Source organism: Anomalospiza imberbis, chromosome 11 (genome assembly GCF_031753505.1).
Source record: "Anomalospiza imberbis isolate Cuckoo-Finch-1a 21T00152 chromosome 11, ASM3175350v1, whole genome shotgun sequence".
Lineage (NCBI taxonomy): Eukaryota > Metazoa > Chordata > Aves > Passeriformes > Viduidae > Anomalospiza > Anomalospiza imberbis.
Window position 1 is genome coordinate 5,640,253 of NC_089691.1, and position 22,821 is coordinate 5,663,073.

Here is a 22,821-nt window from a genome sequence, read left to right on the forward strand (position 1 = left end):
TTTCAATCTGACCTTCACCTCGGGGCTCTGGGCCTGTGCTGCAGGCTCACCTGCCTCTCCCTTCCCAGAATCGGCGGAGGAACAAGCGGAGCAGACAGCGGTGTTCCTCGAGGCGACGACGGGAGGAGAAGGCGGACAGGAGCAGGGCTCACGCGGGGCTGAGCAGGGAGCAGTGCCCTCGTGGCCCTGGGCCTGTTCTGCAAACTCCCCACACTCCTCTTTCTCCCACAGAGAGAGAGGACCAGCACCTGGAGGAGACTGTGGCATTTCTGGACAGGGACTCCCCGCCGACAGCTGCCATGCGCGACAGCAAGCAGGAGGGCCCTGGTGCCCGGCAGCCAGGTGAGGGCAAAGCCGCCCTCCCACAGCCTGGCCCAGGGACGCTTGTGGCAGGCGATGTGGGGCCCAGGGCAGAGGCAGGGGGAGGCAGGAGCTGCTCAGCCATGCCGTGGCTGGGAGCCTCCTTCCTCCCCAAGTGGGGCCCAGCTGGGCCGGGGGGCAGCTCCTGGGACACCCGTGCCCGCAATGGCCCCTGCTCTGCAAGGCCTCCGGCCCTGCCCATCAGCCAGGCAGGCAGGCAGGCAGGCAGGGACGGAGCAGCCCTTGGGGCCGATGCTGCTGCAGCCAAAGAGCCCCGCAGAGGTGCTCATGCCCGCTGCCATTGGCTCTGTCCCCTGCAGCCTGCGTGCTGTGTCGCTGTGTAGAGGCTGACTCCTGTGCTTCCCCAGGCCCTGGCAACAGCTCCTGTGCTGCCCAGGGCACCCACAGCCGCTGCTAGCTTCTCACTCTGACCAGAACCAGCTGGGGCGTGACAGCTCTGCTGCTCTGGGCACGGCTCTCGGGCAGAGCACCCGCGTGTCCCTGGGCTGGGGGCAGTGCCCAGGCCGGGCTTGGCAGAGCCCGTCCGCTCCTGGAGGGCTGGGGGCTCTGCTCTGTTCCGGCCTGGCCTGGGTCCATGGGAGCCTTTGGCATTCCCGCTTGCCCTTACAGCTGCCAGGCATGAGCCGGAGCTCAATGGCCCCAGCCTGGCCGGACAGTCAGGACTGGAGCCTTCCCGTGGCTCCCCAGCACCCAAGACCATCAGCCCCAGCTCGGAAACACTGCCTAACAGGGTTTGCCAATATTTTTTCCTGTTAGATCGTTGAAGGGATTTTGAAAGTAACATTCTTTGGCAACTTCTTCGAGGAACAAAAAGGCAAAGGTTGCGATCATTGAAAGAAAATTTATTGTTTTGCTCTCACTTTTCTTTTGGCATCCTTGTGCTTTTTCTTGCATTCCTGAAAAGAGTGAATATCCAACAAGGTATTATTATGAGAAGTCTCTAAATTCACTGTTTCTCTTAAATACATTCTTTACATAGAGTTAAGTAGCTGCTTCTGTAACAGACAAAGATGTCCTGGTTTACCTGACTGGACAACCCCACATGATGTTATCCACACCGGCACACTAAAACGCTTTTGTTCCCGGGGAGTTACAAACTTGCAGGCTCTTCTCAAGGGGCTTAATTAATTCTGCATGCCCCTTCATACCTGCATTCCCTCCCCGTGCTCCCTGGAGTTCCCAGGGGACAGATCTTAGATACTCACCTCAAGCAATAATCTACGTCTGTCTTCCCAGTCCTCTTTTTCTTCACTGAGCTCTGCTGATCTGCAAAATAACGTTGGGCCCTCTGCACAAAACAAAGAACCAATTAATAGGCTTAACCACTTCTGATAGTGCTGCTGCTTCTAACAGTCATGGACAACACAGCAATAATGTTCTTCAGAAATCAATTCTTCACATCCTTCCTGTTCTCTTGCCCCCCACCAGTCGTTGGCTCCAACAGAAATGTTCCCTACCGCAGCCTGGTGTACGAAGGACCAGGAAAGGCAGCAGCAGTTTTCCTCAGCGTGCTGCAATCTAAATTGCAGTGAAATAGCAGCTGTTTCGTTAGAAGCTCAGCACCAGGATCGCCCATCTTCCCCCAGAATTGAGGCCTGCTAAGGATTGAGCTCTCCATTTTAACACACCCTGTACATAGGTTGGGAGATTGCTGGGCACCAAGCTATGCCTGCAAGGATCCAAAATGTCTACGTAACTTGTCAAGTGACTATTTTTTTGATAAGCTCTAAAAGTCCAGATTCCAATTACGCATTTACCTGAAAGAAAAGAAAGCCAGAAATCTGCTTGGCCTTTATTTTACCAGGACTTTCTCACGGGATTCTACCACTAATTTGACCTCAAGTAAGGATGCCAAATTTTGACTAGAAAACATTCATAAGCAGGCAGCATTTTTCCTCCTCACAGAATTCCAGGAACAGTTAAAAAAAAATACAAAAGGTGCTGAAGAAATTCTGTCGTACCTCTTAAGCGTTCATCATCTTTGGAGAAGAAGAAAACTCTAGCACTTTCTGTGCGTGGTAAAGAAAGAAACCTAGACAAGTACAAAGGGATTTTAGCACCCTAAATTGGACTATCAAATTCCATGAACACAACTTAAAACTGTAGCGCTTCAGAGAAATGGTATACATTGAAAAGCTTTATTCCCTAGTAATCAAGGAAAGCCTTCTATTAAAAAAACCCAAAACGCTTCTTAAAGGAAAATTGACTGTGTCTTTGGCATTTGGCCAAACTCAGTTTGGAATTGGTCAAACCAAAACGACCCAGTTAATTGCTTGTGCTCAACGTCTCTCTTTTCATATTCAACTTCACATCAAGTGGGCTGCTGGGAATTTTGACTCTGGGCAGCACAAATGGTTTTCCAAGATGACTTTCATTACTCAGGGGTGTGCAATGCCAGTTTCCCATTTCCTGAGTGCTGCTATTAATATTCCCATAGCATCCAACTACTACAGCCAAGCAGACAACAAGTAGAAACGGAACTTGCATTTCTTGGTCCTTTTCAATTTCTGACATCTCAGGCTCATCATCACCCTCAGAACTGCTGTCTTGGAAACGTGAATCCTCTTGCCATGTGACTTTTACCGGCTTTATTGTTCCAAGGACGTACGGCTCTGCAATAACAGCACCAAAAAAGAAACAAAGCCAAAACCAGATTATCCCTCCACTTGTCAGGAAAAATTCCTCCTTTCAAGACAAATACTTACAGTGGAGTAGACAGATTTAGGAAGGACAGAACCTATTCCTGCCCCATTTTCTGAGCTACATCTCTGCTCCAGAATTTTCCACTTTGTTCTAGAGATCTCTTACATATTCTGCTGTTACCTTCTTTGATGCCCAACTCCTCTGTGTCTCCAAAGAAGGAAAACTTGAAAGCACTCGACTCCTGAGCTGTGTCGTTCTCAGGCAAAGGTCCCAAATGGTCATCGGGGGCAGAGTCCTGCCCATCCTCTTTGTCCCAGGGTATTTCCACTGTCTTTTCTGGTCTGTTCTTCGAGGATCCAAACAAGTCTTTCAAATCAGTAGCAATATCATAATAGATTTTTTCAGACACTTGAGGCAATGTGTCACTCTCTTCTCTCTTCTTCCTTTTGGCTTTACTGAAATGAGATTGTTCAAGGATAGCAAGACAGCACACATCCTTTTCCAAGAGAGCTTCCCTAAGAGCCACCTTGCTCTGAATGTCTCCCTAACCCTATCCAAGCCCATCAAGGAGTGCTTCACTTTCAAGAGAAAGCAGTGCGGAAGCATCTGAGGTTGGAGTCTAAAGGCAGGAACAAGAGTCCTTTTTAATTAGCCACATCATTTAAGTGACTTTTCACTTAATACATGGTAAGACAGAAATCAAGATAGCACATATTTTTAATGTGATCACTCTGTAGCACAGATTTCTTAAGCTTTTCCCACAGACCTGCAAATCTCCAAGTCCATGAATTTACCTTTCTCACCTTCAGTAAGGACAGAAAATGGCATCCAGAAAACAGATGGATTAGAAAGGAAAGATGACACTACTTGTTGGTTTTAGTTGTCACAATTCCTATTATATCTTGATTTTAGCAACTGGAGAGAGAACTAAATTAAAATCAATCAATCTGCATAGTTTCAAACTCAGTTTGTTGCTATAACCATCTTTCCAGGGGAAGAAACACAATTGTACTTAGCAAGCTGTAATACTACCTCTCCTTTTCTGTAGCACTTAGTTTCCTTTCAAAAACTGCATGGTCCTCTCTTGTTGGATCATAACGGAGGGCATTAATATCTCTATAAAAATAGAAAGGAAAAGAAACACCAGTGTACAATCTAAATACCAAAATAAAAGCTACCTCAAAATTTTACATTCTGACCAAGATTCACATTTGTTCCCTTACCAAAAACAGTCTAAATCATTCCAAAATGTGACTGGCAGTTAGAAAGCACCCTCTAGTCAGAGTCTGGGTCAGGAAACATATAGTCAGAAGTGGATTTAATCAATTTGTGATGTTTCAGATAAAACATAGCCCTCACTTGTGTGTTATGCAGTGAGTTTATACCTGCACCTGATAATCTCTTGAGGAGCTACATAAATACAGCTATCTATATAGATGTGGATATATTTCTTCTAGTACCAAACACTGCATTAATTCAAATAGTCCAAAGGAGCAAAAAACCCAAAACAACACACAAGAACCCTTTATACCCATCTTCCAAAATTCAAAGAATTCAGGGTCTTTCAGCTTCCTTCCTAAGCTTTCCTAAACCTCCTTCTTTACTGATAGCAGATGATTCATACTTGAATTTCTTCACACTTGTGGCTGTTTTATTTGGCTTGGGCTGCTCCAGGTTGATATTCAGGAGGCTTCCCAGTATTTGCAGATTTTTCTTTTTCTCCGCAGCAAGCTCCTCTTCTTCATCTGGCTTCAGGCTGTTTGTCTCTGCTAAGAGAAAAATAAATACATTCTATTTACTCTGCTAAGCCTGCAATGTGGGATGCATAATATTTACTATAGTACTAGAAGAGTTCACATCTATGAACACATCACTTCCTTTTATCTTGAAGCTACTTGAAAGTTTTCTGCCATGCACTGTAGAAAACCTTTCATTAGAAATGTCACAGGCATCTATTTCACGGCAAAGCCAGAACATTTATTTAATCTGTTCCCTGATTGCATCACACAACTGTGCAACTCCCCTGCCACTGACAGATTCTCTATGCAAGATCCCAGTAAAGTAAGAAAGGCCTTTGAAAGGCTCTATGGCTACCAGTAAACAGGAAATACGATCAGCTTTACCTTCTTCCTCACTGTCACTCTCAAGGAATCGAGCATCCATGCGGAACCTTTCATCGGTGCCAAAGCGAGATTGCAGCTGCAGGAGCTGAACAAATGAAAAAGCTGCTATTAAGCACTGGAGAAGAAAATCATAATTCAGTAACTTTTTTTTTTTTTTTACTAAACAATGGCAACATACTCTTTATGCTTAGCTTTTGATGCCTTTTCCAGTAATTTCTTTGTATATGAAGATGACAATGTCAGAGAAATGCCTCCCACTCCCCAACACACATTATGTCCTTCCTTTAAGGGAATTCTGTTTTAAGTTCATAAAAATCATATTCAGCAAGAATGAAAAGACACAGGTGATGTTCTTCTGAAGTGCTGCTATGGAAACCTAGAGGAAAACTAAATTACAGTAATGGGTTCACTCACTTTTTCACCAGCTTTGCCTTCAAACTGGGGTTTAATTTTGAATCGCTCATCATCCATATCCTCTTGCTCATCCTCACTACTTTCAAACAGTCTGCTCGAAGGTTTGGGAGCTGACTTATCCTTTGTTACACAAAGAGAAAAGAAGAGAAAAGCAGCTGTTCACATAAGTTTGAGAATGTAAATCAGTACCAACTTTGTTCATGTGCTCTCCAGTTTAGCTGACAAAGCTGATTTCTTGCACAACCTGATCCTTCCTGATCCATGTGCTTCAAATCTTACCTTGTCCACACACCTTGTACAATTCTGCTTTAGAGTTATGACTATTCAGTTTTACCACAGGCAAAATACCCATGCAAAGGAAAACACAGGTATTACAATATGAGATAGTTTGGTATAAAAATTCAACTTTCTGATTACATCATACTGATTTTTTCCCAGTAGCACTTACTTCTCCATGCCCACTTCCCAAACTTGCATCCTTTTTCAACATCTCATCCCCTTCAGCTTCATCTTCCACATCAGAATCGAATATGATGTGTTTGTGCTGTCCTGCTGGCTGCCTGTCCTAGGAAAGAGTCAACTATCAAGTCAAACACATCAAATACTTGCTGCACTCAGACATGACTATCTAAAAGATGTTTTCATGACACAAAAAGTAGGAACCCGCTATGCCTCTTGCAACTCTACAGGTATTCCAGGGAGAAGGTATGGAGCATTTTGTATACTCTCAAAAGAAAACTGGCAATGTCATTAAAAATTCCAGATTATGATTTTAAAACACCTTACTCCACAAGTATTAATTACCCTCTTCCTTGTACTGTGTACTATTCAGGTAGAAGTTGTAATTACCAGATTTGAAAGAGCTCCTTTAATGAGTTTCTTCTGTAATTCCCTCTCTCTGTGTCTCTCTTCCAGAGCTGCCAGCCTCCTCTGGTTGTCCTGGAGCTTTTTCTCTATTGTACTGGGCTCCTTTGAGGCAGTAGCATGAAGACAAAGCTCCTTATCTTCCAGAAGGCTTGTGTTCTCATTTCCACCTTTATTACCTTCACATTCTGTATTTTTTTTGCTTGTATTCCTCTTTAATGTTTTGGAAAGTAGTTTTGGGCTCTTCAGCTGCTGTTCAATGTGTTCCCGGGCCCCTGCAGCATCACTGTCCATGTCACTGCTCTCATCACCATGATCAGTACTGGCAGCAGCAGCTCCATGCTCTGAATTTTGGTCTTGTAGAGAACTCACACCTTTGTTCTTCCCTTGCAAATGAGGCCTAGAACCAGACTGAAGTCTCTGACCTGCTGAGAAGGCAGCAGCTGGCAATTTCTCATGCTGGTCACAAGGCACTTTGTGTCTCTTTTTGCTGCTGACTTCAAGTGAATACAAGGGATGGTTCTTTGGCTGATTTTTAGATGATTCCTCCCCAAAATAAGATGTACAAGCTTCAACTCCCAAACTTTCTACAGACTTCTTTAAGCAAGTGCTGTCCTTACTTAACTCTTTTACACAAAGGGACCTTATTCCTCTGAAGGGCTGATACTTCAAATGTGAATTATTCTGTCCCTTGGAGCTCTCCTCAACAGCATCCTCCTCCCCTGCTAAAATATCAGCCAGCACATCTTCAGGACAGATGGGGTTTTTTTTAACTGCAGGGTTAACTTTAGAAAGTTTTGGTTTATTTACAGTATTATCCTTGGGATTATCTTCAACACTGGACTGACAAGGACTCTGTTCACTGCCTGACCCCTCTACAGGTGTCCCAGTGTTTTCTGTAGCCAATGCTTTTAAGTCATCCAAAGTAAGGTTTACATGGTAACAGTTTTGCATCATAGACTCATAATCAGAGCCGATTTCAGACTCCCATTTCTCAGACTCTGAACAAGAGCTGTCACTATCACAAGTCTCTGGTGTATTGCTGGCTGCTGTACGCTGCAAGGCAGCAATCCTGGATTTTTTAATTTTCCCTCTTCTTTCAATGTGTTCTTCTTTTAAACTGCGAGGTTTCAGCGAGGAGCTATTTACCAAACCACTTTTTTTTTTAGCTAGTATTTCTTTATTTTTCACCCTCCCCTGTTTAGAGTCTTCTGGAGTTTTACTTTCAGCAATAATTTCATCAGTATCTGCTGAATCATAACCATTATCACATTCTACAGTCTCTTTCTCTTTGTTACTGCCTTCGATAGCTTTCGTCATGGTATCCAAATTGCATAAGGACCAGTGGCTACTGTATTTCAATTCAAAATTATCCCCAACAATTTCCAAGTGCTCACTTTCAGTCTCAACATTTTCAGCTTTTTGTCTTTCTACCTCTTTCTTTACCATTGCTCTGATCTCCTCTTCAGAATCAATGTCACTATCAGAAACACTTGTATTTTTAGCTGTAACTCCATTAGTGTTTTTAGATATTTTCCCATCCAGTCTCCTTGCTGGAGGCAATTCCAACTCCCCACCAGGTTTAGGTTTTGATCTTTGGCAGAGCTGGGGTGAGACCGTGTGTTTTGGAGGACAGAGGACAGAGGACAGAGCTGCTCCATTCAGGGCCTCTCTGCCCAGCTGCCTCCTTTTCTCCAGTGGTTTCCTCATCCCAGGGAATTCCCCTCGCCGTTTCCTGGTCATGCTGTCATCTCCCCCTTCCAGGCTCCAGGTGAGCTGGGATACAGGAGCTGCATCTGCCAGCTCTGGCTCCAGCTTCCTCAGGTTGTGACAATACTTTGAGGGGTCATACTTGACCACGTTAGTCTGAGTTAAGGATTTGAAAGACCCAATTCTTTCAGCAGACTCAGGGCTTTATGAACAGGCCACATTCTGCAGGAAAGGACTGCAAAGAATCCCTTTTCATGCCATGACCATAAGCCTTTAAGCAACTGAGTGCAGCGTAAAACAACTACTCAAGTCACACAAACTTACTGCAGGATTTACTTGGTGGATTCAGTAAATTAAGCCTGACAGAGGAATAAAAGTTAGGACTCTCAAGCAACTGTTTTTCCGTATGAGAAAAGAAGGAAGAAAATTATGTTTAAGGCCAAACAATCAGAAAAGGATATTTTATTTTTTTGTTGATTCCTGAGGTGCAGGATAGGCAAGACTCTGCCAAATTTTCCAACAACCCATTTCTGAAAGAAAAATAATCAGTGTTAAAAAAAAAAAAAGAGAGTAGAAGTAACTCTGGAATAAAACAAATGTTTATTCTTGAATAACAAAAACACTAATAAAGAACCACATGTGATTAATTCTTTTTTCTTTATTCCCTCTAGTGAGCCCTACCATGCGACTTGGCTAGCATTCTTCTCAAAAACAAAATAAACCAAAGCCAACCAAAAAAAAAATTTCTGCAACCTATAAATAAAGAGTGATAATAAAGAACTAAATTTCTTTACAAGTGCTGTTTTTAGCACAGGGTTTTTGGTTTATGAATTAACAGTGGTACCTACAGAATCACTATTATTTTGCTCTTTTGCCCCTTCTCACAAAAAAAAAAAAAAAAAAAAAAAAAATCCCTCCAAAACCATTCTGTGCTTAGCAAACAGTTTTGAAAGTTTTGTAGTAAATATAAATTTAGTTACCTAAATTTGCATGTCAGGTAACTTCATTCCTACTTTTGTAAGCATGGGCAGACCCTGATCCTGTGCTGAAGCCCAACCCAGCCACCAAAGTTATGTGGTGCATAGAAATAATTCCCTTTACAGGCTTTTAAGGGTGACACAATCAATATTCCCAGTATAAATGAGGAACAAAGCATTTCCTCATTGCACATGGCAAGAGTGGACAGTATGATCATGATTATTTCCAGTCACTGCAAAGAATGACAGGAGCCCTCTCCATGTCTGCACTTGAGGCATTTCCTGAGAGTACTTTTCACAGCTTGGACTGTCACTCTTAATAATGAAGCTTCTTTACATAAAGCATACATTTGGCATGAATTTAGATGCAAGAGGCTTGCTTTTTGTTGTTTTATTTCTCTTATACATCTACCCCACCATACCTTATGATCTGGCACCTCTGTACCTGGTACTGCTCTCATGTGGAAGTCCACAACTCCCTTCTTTTTCAGTGATTCCAACAGACACATCTGGTCATTTCTCTGTCGTTTTTCTTTCTGCAGCTTTGCTTCCTCCCTCTCCGTGGCCAGCCTGTACCAGAAAGTACATCACACATGGAAAAAGGTGCAGAATTGGAGCTGGCAGTGATCCCCTCCCACAGCAGCCATTCACTGCTCAGGGAATTAACACCCATCACCTCTGAGGGAATAATGATGCAAAACGTGTTACAGCATCAAAGATAAATCAACAGCCCAGAGAGTCTATCAAAACAGAAACAATAAGAGTGTACAAGACGAAAGTACAGCCATAACATTATCAGATAAGCAGAAGAAAGGCAGTTTTAGCAACAACATACATTTTAAATGATTCGTTTTTACCTGTGCAAAAAGCTTTCTTTGGCCAACTCAATTTGCAGTGTCCCCCCTTTCCATTTTGTTTTATTTAAAACTGACATGCCTGCAAAACAAAGATGGGAAATGAGTATTTTCTACATAAAAAAAGAAAAAAAAAAAAAAAAAAAGCACATCACAGACTTCACAAGGCCTCCTCCTATGACAGCCTGAGGTTCCCTCAGCATGACCTTATACCTGAGTGCTCACATGGGTTAGGGCTGTATCTGAAAGGGCCAATACCCAAATCTTAAACCAGCAGGTTTACATCCAAAACTGCAGCTCTCCCTTCAAAAGTGCCTAATGGCAGCATTCCCCAGATCCAGGGGCACATGGAAAAAGAAGCTTTACATCAGCTCTTCTTCTGGGTTTCCTCCCACAGAAATCAATTTCAGTGTTTTATAGATCTGATGAAAGCACTTGAAGCATAAAAGGCTTAGAACAAACAAACAGGGTGCCCAGAGCAGCTGTGGCTGCCCCATCCTGGAAGTGTCCCAGGCCAGGTTGGACAGGGCTTGGAGCAGCCTGGGACAATGGAAGGTGTCCCTGCCGACGGCACAGGGGTGCAATGAGATGATCATTAAGGTCCCTTCCAAGCCAGATCATTCTCTGAGTCTCTGAAACTCACAAATCCCCTACTTCAGTCACAAGGAATCTTTTCAATCTGCTCACAGCAATTTCTGAAAACTTCAGCAAAGCAGCTTCCACAAAACTGCAGCTTAAAGAAAATAAAATCAACCTGACAAGAAAATGAAAGAGGCTCTACCATGGCCACAACTGGATTTGACAACATGAGATGAGCTATCAGCAATGTAACTTGGTCAAAAACATAACTAAGGAAAATAAAAAACCAAAACCAAAGTACTTACACTTTCTCAGATCTGCATCAGAAATGTTGACACTGACGTAAGCAAAAGTTTTTGTAGGATTCCCTGATAAATGACAAACATTAGGTTAGTTTCTATGTAGTTTCATAATTTCTTTTAAAACTGAAATGTCTCTAAAGCAAAAATTCCATTTCATGCTCCAAACAGAAAAGCAAATAATTTTTAAAAGATGAAAGAAAACTGTTACCCTGATCATCTTTCCTGGTAATAATCTCTGCCTCCAAAACACGCCCAAACTTGCCAAATTTTTCTTCCAGCTCAGCCTTGGAAATCGTATGGCCAAGCCCTCCAACATACAGACGTTTGGAAACCTGTTCCTTCTCCATGCTGCTAAGTTCAGGTGTCACACCAGAATACACACTCTGTTCCTCTATAAAGAGACAAAACAGTTCAGCGATATTCACGGAAATTAATGTGATTAGAATAACGAATTAGGTACAAATGAGCGCATTAAAAAGCCCTGAAGAACCTTATGAGCAGCGCACTCCTTTGACTTGCAGTAGGTAACACGCTCTGTTCCAGAGCAGCGACAGCAAACCCCGCGCTGCTGCAGGAAACCAGAGCTCAGGTATTGGGTTGTTTGTTTGTTTTTTTTTTTAACACTGAACCATAGAACTGAACCACGTAACTGTACGCACGAGAATAAGCGCAAATAGCTCTTTACAATACAACCCAATGGTTCCCTATGGCGGGAACGCGAGCCGCCCACAGCCCAACCTCTGCCTCCCGGGGGATGTCGAGGGAGCCCTGGCCTGAGAGCCCCCGGCCTGAGGGCCGCGCCGCCCCGGGAGGTGCCCCCGGCCCGGCCCGGCCTCACCGCCGCCATGTGCGAGCCGCGCAGCGCCACCGCCTTACCTCCCCCCCAGCAACTCTTCCCAGACCTCCCTCGAAAAAAAAGGTTCCGCCTCCTGGCGCTGCTGGATGCTGATCGGCTGCTCGCCTCTGCTGGGTTCCTGTTTCCGGCCGGTCAGGTGTGGTGGGAACACGGGGGCTGGGTCCCGTGACAGCGGACGCTTTGAACGTGACTAGGCAGGAGGAAAAGCGGGGGTGTTTTCCGGAACACGTGAGCAAAAATTAACGCGAACAAGGGAACAGCCGACAAAGCAAGGCTTTTTCGCTTTCATTTATAATTTGGAGCTCGGGAATTATTCCCCAGCGGCTCTGTTGTTCGACAGGGAGGGGAAGGAAGGCTCGGCCGGCGCCCCCCGCTCGGGCAGCAGCTGTGGTAGCGCCCAGGCTCGTGGGTTGGCGCGCGGTTCGAAAAGTGCGGGGCGCGCGCGCCGGCTCTGAGCGCCCCTTCGCCGCCGCGCCCTCAGCGCGGCTCCCGCCGCCCAGCGCCCCTTCCCTTCCCTCCCCTTCCCTTCCCTCGGCCGCCCAGCGCCCCTTCCCTTCCCTTCCCTTCCCTCGGCCGCCCAGCGCCCCTTCCCTTCCCTTCCCTTCCCTCGGCCGCCCAGCGCCCCTTCCCTTCCCTTCCCTTCCCTCGGCCGCCCAGCGCCCCTTCCCTTCCCTTCCCTTCCCTTCCCTCGGCCGCCCAGCGCCCCTTCCCTTCCCTTCCCTTCCCTCGGCCGCCCAGCGCCCCTTCCCTTCCCTTCCCTCGGCCGCCCAGCGCCCCTTCCCTTCCCTTCCCTTCCCTCGGCCGCCCAGCGCCCCTTCCCTTCCCTTCCCTCGGCCGCCCAGCGCCCCTTCCCTTCCCTTCCCTCGGCCGCCCAGCGCCCCTTCCCTTCCCTTCCCTCGGCCGCCCAGCGCCCCTTCCCTTCCCTCGGCCGCCCAGCGCCCCTTCCCTTCCCTCGGCCGCCCAGCGCCCCTTCCCTTCCCTCGGCCGCCCAGCGCCCCTTCCCTTCTCTCGGCCGCCCAGCGCCCCTTCCCTTCCCTCGGCCGCCCAGCGCCCCTTCCCTTCCCTCGGCCGCCCAGCGCCCTTTCCCTTCCCTTCGCCGCCCAGCGCCTCTTCCCTTCGCCGCCCAGCGCCCCTTCCCTTCCCTCGGCCGCCCAGCGCCCCTTCCCTTCCCTCGGCCGCCCAGCGCCCCTTCCCTTCCCTCGGCCGCCCAGCGCCCCTTCCCTTCCCTCGGCCGCCCAGCGCCCCTTCCCTTCGCCGCCGCGCCCTCAGCCCAGCTCCCTCCGCTCAGCGCCCCTTCCCTTCCCTGCAGCGCCGGCTGTCAAGGCCGGGTGTCGGCGGCTGCCGGTGCTCCCAGGGCTCCCGACTGCGCTGCTCGGACACCCGTTCCGCCCCTGGGGCACCTCTGTCACCTGCGAGCCTCGGCGCGGGTCAGCCCCGGCTCCTCGGACGAGTCGCGATTTCAGCAGCGCCCTGCGAGGTCTGAAGGGCCGCAGGGAAGCAGGGCACGGAACGCACCAGTCCGGTTCTCACAAACGCTCCAAAGCGCTTCCCAGCTCCTCCTGTAGCTGCATAAAGTCAAATACTCGGGACTGTAAACGAGCAGGTGCGTAAAAATCTGAAACATGTGCTGTTAATGCACAAATATTTATAAATGTACACACGTATGAGATATAAGAGGAGAATTATTTGTAAAAGTTTTGTTTTACTTGATTCAAGAGTAGGTATTTTTTCCTAGATATAGAATCTTTGAAGTCGGAATAGTGTTTGAGTTTTCTGCCGCCTAGTGAAATCCTTGAGTTTAAGTAGCTGTAAGTAGTTTATGTCTTCTGTTCATGCTGTTAAAAGAGGGATCAGCTGATTTGGGGTAATGTTCCGGCTGTGGTAATGTTTTTCTTTTTCACCCCATTCTCTTTATTGTGATAATGACTTTCTTCACCATATCCAGTTCAAAAAAATCTGGTGATGACTTGATGATTATTTAATTGCATATTCTTCCTTTATTCATTAAGCAGGCTTTTAATGCAAAGCATGCTTTCGATGTTGTTTTCTTATGTGTTATAAAGGCACTGTTACCTATCAAATCAATGAGTAAAATCCAATTTCTCCCTCATCCCCTTTTACTGAATGATGTTAGTGTGTAGCTTGCACACCACGTAGAGTAGGGGTGGCCTAAAACATTTTAAACATCTCACATTGTAAACCACCCCATATAGAGTAGGGATGGTGTCAAGGCACACAGAACTAAATGTTGGGTTTTTCCAGGTCAAAAAAAGTAGCACATTAGTTTTGAGCTGAATATATCTTCCACACACTTCTGAATGTATTGTAGTGAGGCTGAATGCCAGATGATTATATTTCCTGAAAACTGAGGTTTATTTTTTAAATTTTTGGTGAAACGTGTTTGCAGTTAGTGTCTCTGTACTGCTGTTTACTCTGAAGGCAGATTGTGTTAGGAGCAGCTGTGCCTCGTCTGCCCAGGTGAGTCGTTAGGTCAGTTGATCAAAGCTGAGTTCCATTTTTGTATCTGATTGCAGTTGGTTTTTACCTGTGGAGCAGCTTGTTGTTCTATTACAGCAACTGTAAAACAGCTGAGTGCACTCCTGGATCAGATAATGACTAATTAAAAAGATTCTTAAAGCCTCTGACTCCATTAGATCCCTGATTTAACTTCTGTCTCTGGAGGCTGTGCAGCGTTCTGTATCTTGAAACAATTGCCTAATGTTATATTTGTGTTCTTTAAAAATTGATTCCTTGTTTGTTCCTGAGAAAAATCCTTCTTTTGTACTATGCAGTGATTCTGAGAAATGGACAAGGGTATTTTTCAAGCTTATGAAGATGAAATCCAGGCACTGGAAGAAGAAATTAGGCTGTTGACAGAAAAGTATGAAGATATGCAACAAGAATCCACCTTCTTTTCTGATGAGGAGATACTGAAGTTAATGTATGCCTTTTTTTTTCATTTGTTAGATTAATAGAATTTCTTTGTCAAAATTGTTTGGGATAAGCTTTTGACTCTGTGTTAGGACTTTCCTTATGTTAGTAAATGTAGACTCCATGGATAAAATAAGTCACTTATATGAGTAAAGGCATCTTGGCTCCCTTTTCTTGTGTGTTTTTGCACATTTCTCAAAATGGACACTTGCACTTCCAGACTTGGAATAAAAACTGTGTCTGCCTGGCAGTGGATGGAAAGAGTTCATGTAAGTCAGAATAGTTTACTGTTTCCAGCAATGTGATCCAACGGAAACTTGACCCCTTAGAAACTGATTTGGGTCTGAAAGCCATCAGATCCCATTACCAATGCCTTTTATTTAATTATATTGCTGTACTGACATGTTATGTCTGGGTATTTTGCCCTTTTGATTTTTTTTTTTCTATTCTAGAAACTCATTCCAAAGAGAAACTCAGGGAGAAACCAAGGGACATGAATCTCTATCTGACCTGAAAGCTCAGCTTGAAAGTCTAGAAGCAGATCTCTTATTTTTAACGGAATTTACTGGGTTTCATTTCACTAGTCATTCCAAGAAAACAGTGGAAAAAAGTAAGCAGTTTTGTGCCCTTTACTGACCATACTGGTTGCAGTTCATCTGCAAACCTCTGTTCTAATTTACTGTTAGCAGAAAGACAATTACTTGAACTACAGTAAGATTTGGTTCATTGACAAAATAATTTCTATGTGAATATCGTCCTTTCCTTCATGGGAAAGTGACAGACTACTATTGTGCTTTGCATAGGGGGAAAGTGGAGTTAGTTGTTGGTGTTTATTAGCATCTTAAACTTCTTTACATGAAGAATGGTAACAGTTGGTACTTTAAATATGACTAAGGGAAAAAATGCAGTAGTTATTGAATAGATGTGTAATTGATTATTTTGTTAACTTGATTTTATAACAGCTCAAGATGTGTAATTGATTATTTTGTTAACTTGATTTTATAACAGCTCAAGATGGCACAGTGCAGAAGCACAGATTATCAGGGAAGTGTCACTCCCTGTCTTTTCAACTGGAATTCCAGCTTCTTGAAATGCAGGTAAGGGTCTATGTATGCTTTTAAAAAAACCCCACTACCAAGCAAAACTTCAAATGGACAAATGTCACTGCTTCCTTTTCCAGCTGAAACCTTCAACTGTTTAATCTAAGTTTCAGTGTGTTCTTTTGGCTCTTTAACATCTGGACCCAACTTAGGAATTCTGTGTGCATCTGAGCAAGATAGTTGCTAGTAGATAGTTCAGGTTTAGTGATCAGCCACAAAATGGTTACCACAGACTTATTTATGTTGGAAAAAACCTTCAAGATCAAGACCAGCTGTTAACCCAGTACTGCCAGGCCTTTATCACCTTTCCTTCCCAAAAGGTGCTCCCTGCAGAATGCTCTTGCAGACTGACACTGAGGTAAAGCCCTGGGAGCACTTGGTGTCCTTCAGCTCTGCCAGGTGCCTGCTGGGGCCTCACCCTGGCCCAGCACAGCTTTCATCCCACACGGCATGTTCTATAGTCACATATCTTATTCTGGAAATTGGAAGATGCCAAACGTTACCTTTCTGGAAGAAACTGAGGAAAAGCTAAAACACTACAAACTTCAGCAACTCTTTGTTGGTTTGGGTTTGGTTTTTTTTTTTCCCTTTGGTTATATTTGTGTGGGCTTGTTTAATGTGAGTAGTCATTGCAGCACTGCCACAAGTTACACCAATGATTGCAGACTTTCTGTGAGGGAGCTCTTTCATAAGACTCTAAGCACAGAATTCACGATGCTAAGCAAAGGAAAACAGCTTCTACCCCAATTTTCAATAGTATTTTTCTAATGCTGTTGTACTTTGTAATGGTATTTCTAACATCACGAAAACTTGATTTTTCAGCTCAGCTTTAAAGTTGTTTGATTTTTTTTTTTAAATTTAATGATATGGGACTGAGAGTGAACAGTAAAGATTCATTCATTCCTATTCTATTCTATCCTGTCATTCCTATTCTTTAGAAAAGCCATATTATTAATTTGGGAATTGAATATTTAGATAGCCACACATGGATTTTATCCTTTGAAACTGCAGTAGTTCAGCTGAATGAGCAATCTCTGAAATCCATTTGTGACTTTAAACTTGTAGACTTCATGATGCCTCTTTACACTTTTTTATATAAAACTGCACTTAGAATGTTTCTCAGCTGCATCTCCTGCAGCATGATGACATCTTTTGGTGTCAGTGGGGCTCAGAGGCGTTACTGGGTGTTAAATTTACTGCCGGTGGTATTGGTGCTTAAAGCCATTGCACCACTGAGCGGCAGCACTTGGCTGCCTAATGTCTGAAATTTGGGCTACTTTGAATGCTGATAAGATAGGGAATACCCGGTGTATATAAACTTAAAAACCCTCACTTCAGCTGTAAAAGTATAATTTTGAGCTGATTTTTGTATGAATTTTTTTTGTTTGCTAGAAGTACATCGTACTTAAAATAACCTGTCCTGACATTAGCATGGATAAGGTAGTGCAGTTATAACCAGTTTCACCTGTCCCAAGGAGTCAGTGCTGGTTTTGGGAAGTGCCTAGCAGGTAACAGGTCTGTTGGTATGCAGTAGAAGATCAGGAATAGTTTTTTCACACTGTTAACTGTAGCTATTTATTCTAGTAGTGAAGTCACAATAGAGTTAACTCAGCCTCCGTAGTATTAAGTATTAGGAGAGGACATGAGCTTGAAAATCAGCCAAAACAAGTCTAAGCCTTTTGGGAAAGCAATAATTTAAAAATAGTTTCTTTCTTGCCCAGAGCTTTCCTTTTAAATCTTTTTATTTAGCCCCACAATGGCATTTTAGCATGTTAGTAACCCCTCATTAGCAAACCAGTCCCTTCAGAAAGTGGCACGTTCGCTTGTGACTGCTGGCAGCTTTTCCACAGCTCCACCCCCCTGTTGAACCTTGTGCTTTAAACCTAAAATTATTTTTCCTGATGTTATTTAGTACATCCACTAACCTCTCTAGTGCCTTGCTTTGCGTTTCCCATCTTTAGTGATGGAGGTGTTAGGGCTTCTGTCCAAGCAGTACAGGGACTGCTGAGATGTGTGTGTAGTCCTCTCTTGCCATTTCTATTTGCTTGTAGTGACTTGGTATAAGAAGTTTAAAGTGAGGCATTTCCTGTGGTCGTTAAACCATGAGTTTAAGCTTTTTCATTCACTATTATGTAATCCATTACTTTGGTGTGTTCAAGAATGCATAGAAAAGAGAATTAATTTATTTTGTGTCTTCATTTCTACTCCAACCACCTTTTCTCATTCTTTCACAGCTTATTAATTAATTGAGAATTATTTTATTATCCCACACATATTTCTGAGTTACAGCAATTGTAAAAAAGACAATATTTTGAGACAAAACTGTAGGGTATAAAATTTAAAAAACAGCCCAAAACTAACAGATAAAACCTTATATGCAAATTTTCTGGTATATGTGGCAGCTCAAGGTGGTGTTGGAATATAAGAATCCTCAGGAAGTGGGATAGATGTGAAAAGAAGTAATGAACCTTCCTTTTTATATATATATATATATATATATAGACTATGCTGACAAACTCAGGTGTTATTCTAAAAGCCTTGTGTGGATAATAGTGCTACTCTTGAAATTAAAGAAACTGTTTATACACACAAACTGTAGTTTTAAAAATGCTATTTTAAGATTATAGTAGTTAGCATCTTTTATATCTAGTCTTTTTCTATATTTTTATATGCAATTAACACACTTTTCTCCTTGCCAGAGCAATTTCTAAAATATTTTGTTGTTACTTCTCCAATCTAGAACAACGAGAAAGTGTCTGCTGTTGTTAGCGATCTCCGCATTATAATGGAATCCACAAAAGATTCAAATGTGAGCAAGTTTCTGTCACGGTAAGACGGAATTATTTGCTCAAGGCAAGTTATTGTGTGGGATATGGGATACTAAGTGCAGTACTGAGTTTTCATGTAAATTGCTAGCAGCCAGTGTCTTTATGTGATGTGTCCTTAGCCCAACCTAAACACTTCCCATCCCTTATCTGTATCCTGGAGAGGAGATGAAAAGCATGTGATTGTTAAGATCTGGAAGGACCATTACAAATTCATGTTAAACAGGGCCAGGTTTTGGATTATAGTGTGTTTTAGCTGTTTGAAGAGAAAAGTAACATTACAGCCTCAACTATTACATCTCAATATAATTGTTCCTCAGATGTTGTTCCTCACATGTGCGCTGCTGTGTGGGTAATGCCTAAAGTGCACATCCAGAACCCCACTCCAGTATTTGCCTGTTTATGATTCTCAGCTCTCAATTCCATTTTTCTTATTGGCAACAGGATTTATTTCACTGACATCTTAAAAAATACAATTTAAAAACATGGAATAGTGTATTTGTGCAATGACTTAAGAAAATTAACATATTCAAACTTAAATGTATGAATGAATGCTGGTTTTAATTATTTTCTGGAGTGTGCCAACTTCTTGTGGTAACATGATGAGTAAACAATCAAATTATTTATCTGCAGTATTCCACTGAATTCTGCAAGCACACTGTTCTGAGAAATCCATTATCACTGAGTCATTGATTTAATTCTTTTGTTTTCTATTATTTTTAGGTGGGGGAGGGAGAGAAAGGGCCAACAGATGGGTGAAGACAGAGGTCTATTGAGCTACCTCACGCTTCAGTAGTCTCTACTGAGAACTGATTATTTTACTTAAAGGCTTTGAGATTTCCATACAAATCTGCTAAAGCTTGTGGTGAAACTGGGAAGAACAGTTGACTACTCTCAAGAAGTGGGATTTAGAAAAGGAAATTGCTGTGTTTTTATTCATTAGTATTTTATGAGAGCAGAAGTGTATTGGAACTTAATAGTCACACGGGAAAGGAATGTGTTGAAGTAGTGGCAGACTTTATTTCATCCTGGTTGGAGAGCTGCTGTCTTGTCCCTGTGTCTTCTCCTTTTTCACCTTGTGCCAGTATTAAATAAGCACAAGTTTTCATGAATGATAGAAGATGTCAACAAAACAGGCACTGCCTTCTCCTGAACCTCCCTTTGCACGTGCCACCTGTTGGCCTTGTGTCTGTAGATACCCTTGCAGCCACATGGACAATAGGATCAACGTGGTCAGTAGGCTGAAAAATACTTTTGGGGGTGGGGAACAACCTAAACTTGTCCCCCATAACACCTTCAAATTTCACTTTTCCTGTGTGCCTTGTCCTGGCTATGGTGTGCGCTGCCAGTGTGAGGCAGTGAGCCCATGGCTGATGCCTGCAGTGCCTGTTTGAGACACCCTCCCTGTTCCATTGAGCCTGTGATCTCCCTTCAGGGCCTGTTTTCCCAATCCCCTTGTTGGACTACTCCTCATTTCTTTCTCCAAGTTGTAATCCCCTCGTGTCCATTTTCAGACTTTTCCCAACTAGCCCTTTGTTCTTTAGTCTGCTCCTTAAATTCCTACCTCTTCTCTTCTTTTCCCTCCATTTCTGACCAGCTGAATCTGGTCTCCTGCTGTTTTGTTAATTTTCAGCCTCCCTACCAGTTTGTTTTCTTCTTTTGCTTCCTTGGCCCAGTCTTGCCTAATCCATTGTCTAGTTCTGTTCTGTTTTGTCCCCTGGCTGGGATTTTTTTCCTCACCAGTTTTCTATTTTTTTTTTTTGTTTCGTTTTTTTTTTTTTTTTCATAATACGTGTCAGAAAATTGTCTTTAACAGCAGCAGAGTTAAAAACCTGGCATTCAGTTCCTGCTTTGGAAGAAAATAGGGGAATGCTGGAACACTTGAGCAATATCTTTTTAAATAAAGCAAAATTCAGCAGTCTGCAGGTACTGCTGCAATTTATAAATGAAAAATCTCTATATAAGAATTGTACATTTTTTAAAAGCGGGTATATTTTAATATAATTTCTTAATTATTTTGTGGCAATGGCAGATGTATGCAAATGGAATCACAGTATTTAGTTGTCATTTTTGGATTTCACTTGTGTCCCCTTTGAACCACTTACTACTTATGTTATAGTTTACTAGTGTTGAGAGCCACAACATGTAAAAAACTCTTGTCAGTCCTTTTTCCTTTTTTTGACTTGACACCCCATTAATTGTTGGAGGAGTTCACCTTTGTCTGGGTTACTTAGGCAAATAGAAATTTTAAGTGGTATGAAAATTGCTCTTACTTTTTACTAACTAGTTAGAATCTGTAAGTCAGAGTGCAGGATTTAGAAAATATGCATTATATTAAATGCTGCATGGGCAAAGTCTATTGCAAGTGAAGGGAAGTAGGAATTCCATCCCCAGCTTTGAGTCGTGCTTTGGTTTTCTATGCTATTGTAGGAAGTCTTGCGTTCTGCAGTGAGTTAAAAATATTTTCTGCCTTAAAATACATAAAGGAACATATTAAAGGAGGCATAGGTACTTTTACAACAGTTACATTTCTTATCTACTTCTGTATTTTGTTGATATTTTGTGAAAGTGAAAGAGTATTTGGATGAAGAGCTCATGATTTTAACCTGACAGAGTTACTCTCTGCCTGAATATCCTTTTAGCTGGTTTTGGATGACTTCTCTGTAACATGGATGTTGGCATTGGAGACAAGTGTTTTCTGCTCCAAGTGGATTTTTGTGATGCTAAATTCTTTCAAAATAAAATACTTGAATTTTGCCATCCACTCTCTTACTACCTTGTTATTTTATTCCATGTTTCCTTGACATGTGGTGTAGTTGACTTCAGCAGGAGGAATTAGGTTAATTTGGGCTAATTAGGAATTAGTGTTTATGGGTAGATTTGATGCTGTGAGAGGTCACTGAACTGGTGCTCTTATGCAGTCTCTTACTTTTTTGCCAGTATGGATTTACATACAGCTGATTTTGCCAACAGATTCCCCCTTTCTAAACGCTGATTTAAGTTTTCTATCTTGAATTTAGCCAGTGCTATGTGAGAAAAGTACATCCTCACATATATTGGTTGACTAACTACTGCATTTGAAACTGGTTCTTTGAACTTCTACACAAAACTTTTTATTTCTGTTGATGATCTAGCCTTGAAACTTTTAATCTGCTGCATCACCAAAAAATGATTTTGAGGCAAAAAATAAATAAACTAAAACCATGGTAAAACAAGGTCACAGTGTTTGTGGTAGTATTTTAAATAGCATAAATGTGGATTTTATAAAAATAGCCAAGTTCTTGAAAAATAATTTCAAGTGTGTAGTTTTGTAACAAAGGTTTGTGTTGTCCTGTTCCACGAGTGGAGATTGAAAAAGCCCAGTGCACTTTGTATGGAATCTGTTCTCCAGGCATGGATGTGGGCAGTTGTTACCAAGGGTCCACAGTTCCTATGGAATGTGTAGGCTTTGACATGTAGAATTCAGAGTTGTGGTTAAAAACAGCTCCCAGACCAGGGCTAATGAGCTATTGTAAATCAATGTCTGTGTCCTTCCAGGGACTCACTTTTCCCAGTGCTGCCAGCGTTTTTTTCATCTTGGCCTGACTTTGTTGGCAGCTGTGACTACTGTGGTAACTTCCTTTAATGATGCTGTTCTTTCCAGGCTGGGATAAAATTTGTTTGGCTTTTCTTTCACATTTTCAATATCTGAATGACCTTAATGTATTTTTTTTCCAGTTTCTTTGAGTAATTGGTTAAGGTTTGCTGTTCTTGTGTATTAAATAGAGCAGGATTGAAAGCACAATTTTCCCTGGGAAGGGTGAACTGACTTGGTAATCCACTGTTGCAGCCATTCTGTGAATGCCTCAAGTCTGCTCTCAGCTGTTCTGAAAATCCAAAAAGAATAGCTAATCTCAGAAAGGAAGTTAGAAGTCAAATTTACATTAGAATTTAAATAGTGTAACTTCATGAAATATTTTCAAATATCAGTCAGGTATCTTCCTCAGTCAGGTTTTGTAAACGTGTAAAATCCTATATTAGTAACCAAAAGAAATATTTATACTTCCAAAACAGTGCTTGCCAGGTGTGTTTTGATGATGGCTAACAGTCTGTGGCTTCATATCAACAATGACATGAAGCTTTTCACCCTTATGTTTAAATAATCATGTTACTTCAGGAATTCTGACATGTGGTTTTTGTGGAGTTTTGCATCCTTTGCATTCTGGCTGCAGTTGCTTAGTGAAAACTGCACACCCTTTATGAGCTTTTTTTCCTCTTTTCCC

The 22,821-nt window shown here is 42.9% G+C and overlaps 2 protein-coding genes across 4 annotated transcripts in view; one reads left to right on the plus strand and one right to left on the minus strand.

The window, feature by feature from the left end:
* Window positions 1–1,206: 1,206 nt before the first annotated feature.
* NOL8 (nucleolar protein 8) lies at window positions 1,207–11,732 on the minus strand. The gene is made up of 17 exons (XM_068201538.1): window positions 11,686–11,732; window positions 11,056–11,238; window positions 10,851–10,913; window positions 9,970–10,048; window positions 9,535–9,682; window positions 8,597–8,665; window positions 6,411–8,285; window positions 6,010–6,126; window positions 5,562–5,681; window positions 5,148–5,232; window positions 4,649–4,793; window positions 4,057–4,140; window positions 3,205–3,479; window positions 2,867–2,993; window positions 2,343–2,413; window positions 1,587–1,669; window positions 1,207–1,277 (listed from the first exon to the last, which is right to left on the minus strand). Exons 2-17 carry the CDS (start codon window positions 11,192–11,194, stop codon window positions 1,224–1,226), a joined length of 3,534 nt encoding a protein of 1,177 aa, XP_068057639.1. The 5' UTR covers window positions 11,195–11,238; window positions 11,686–11,732; the 3' UTR covers window positions 1,207–1,223.
* A 1,416-nt stretch (window positions 11,733–13,148) lies between these two features.
* Window positions 13,149–22,821, plus strand: part of CENPP (centromere protein P) — a 112,705-nt gene continuing 103,032 nt past the window's right edge. For 2 of the 3 annotated variants that reach the window (XM_068201548.1, XM_068201549.1), the window contains exons 1-5: window positions 13,149–13,306; window positions 14,496–14,644; window positions 15,087–15,244; window positions 15,643–15,731; window positions 18,475–18,563. In XM_068201548.1, coding sequence (XP_068057649.1) covers window positions 14,508–14,644; window positions 15,087–15,244; window positions 15,643–15,731; window positions 18,475–18,563 — 473 coding nt within the window. In that variant the 5' untranslated portion in view covers window positions 13,149–13,306; window positions 14,496–14,507. Of the gene's footprint in view, window positions 13,307–14,495; window positions 14,645–15,086; window positions 15,252–15,642; window positions 15,732–18,474; window positions 18,564–22,821 lie in introns of those variants that run through there. The other variant, XM_068201550.1, reaches the window with a different exon arrangement.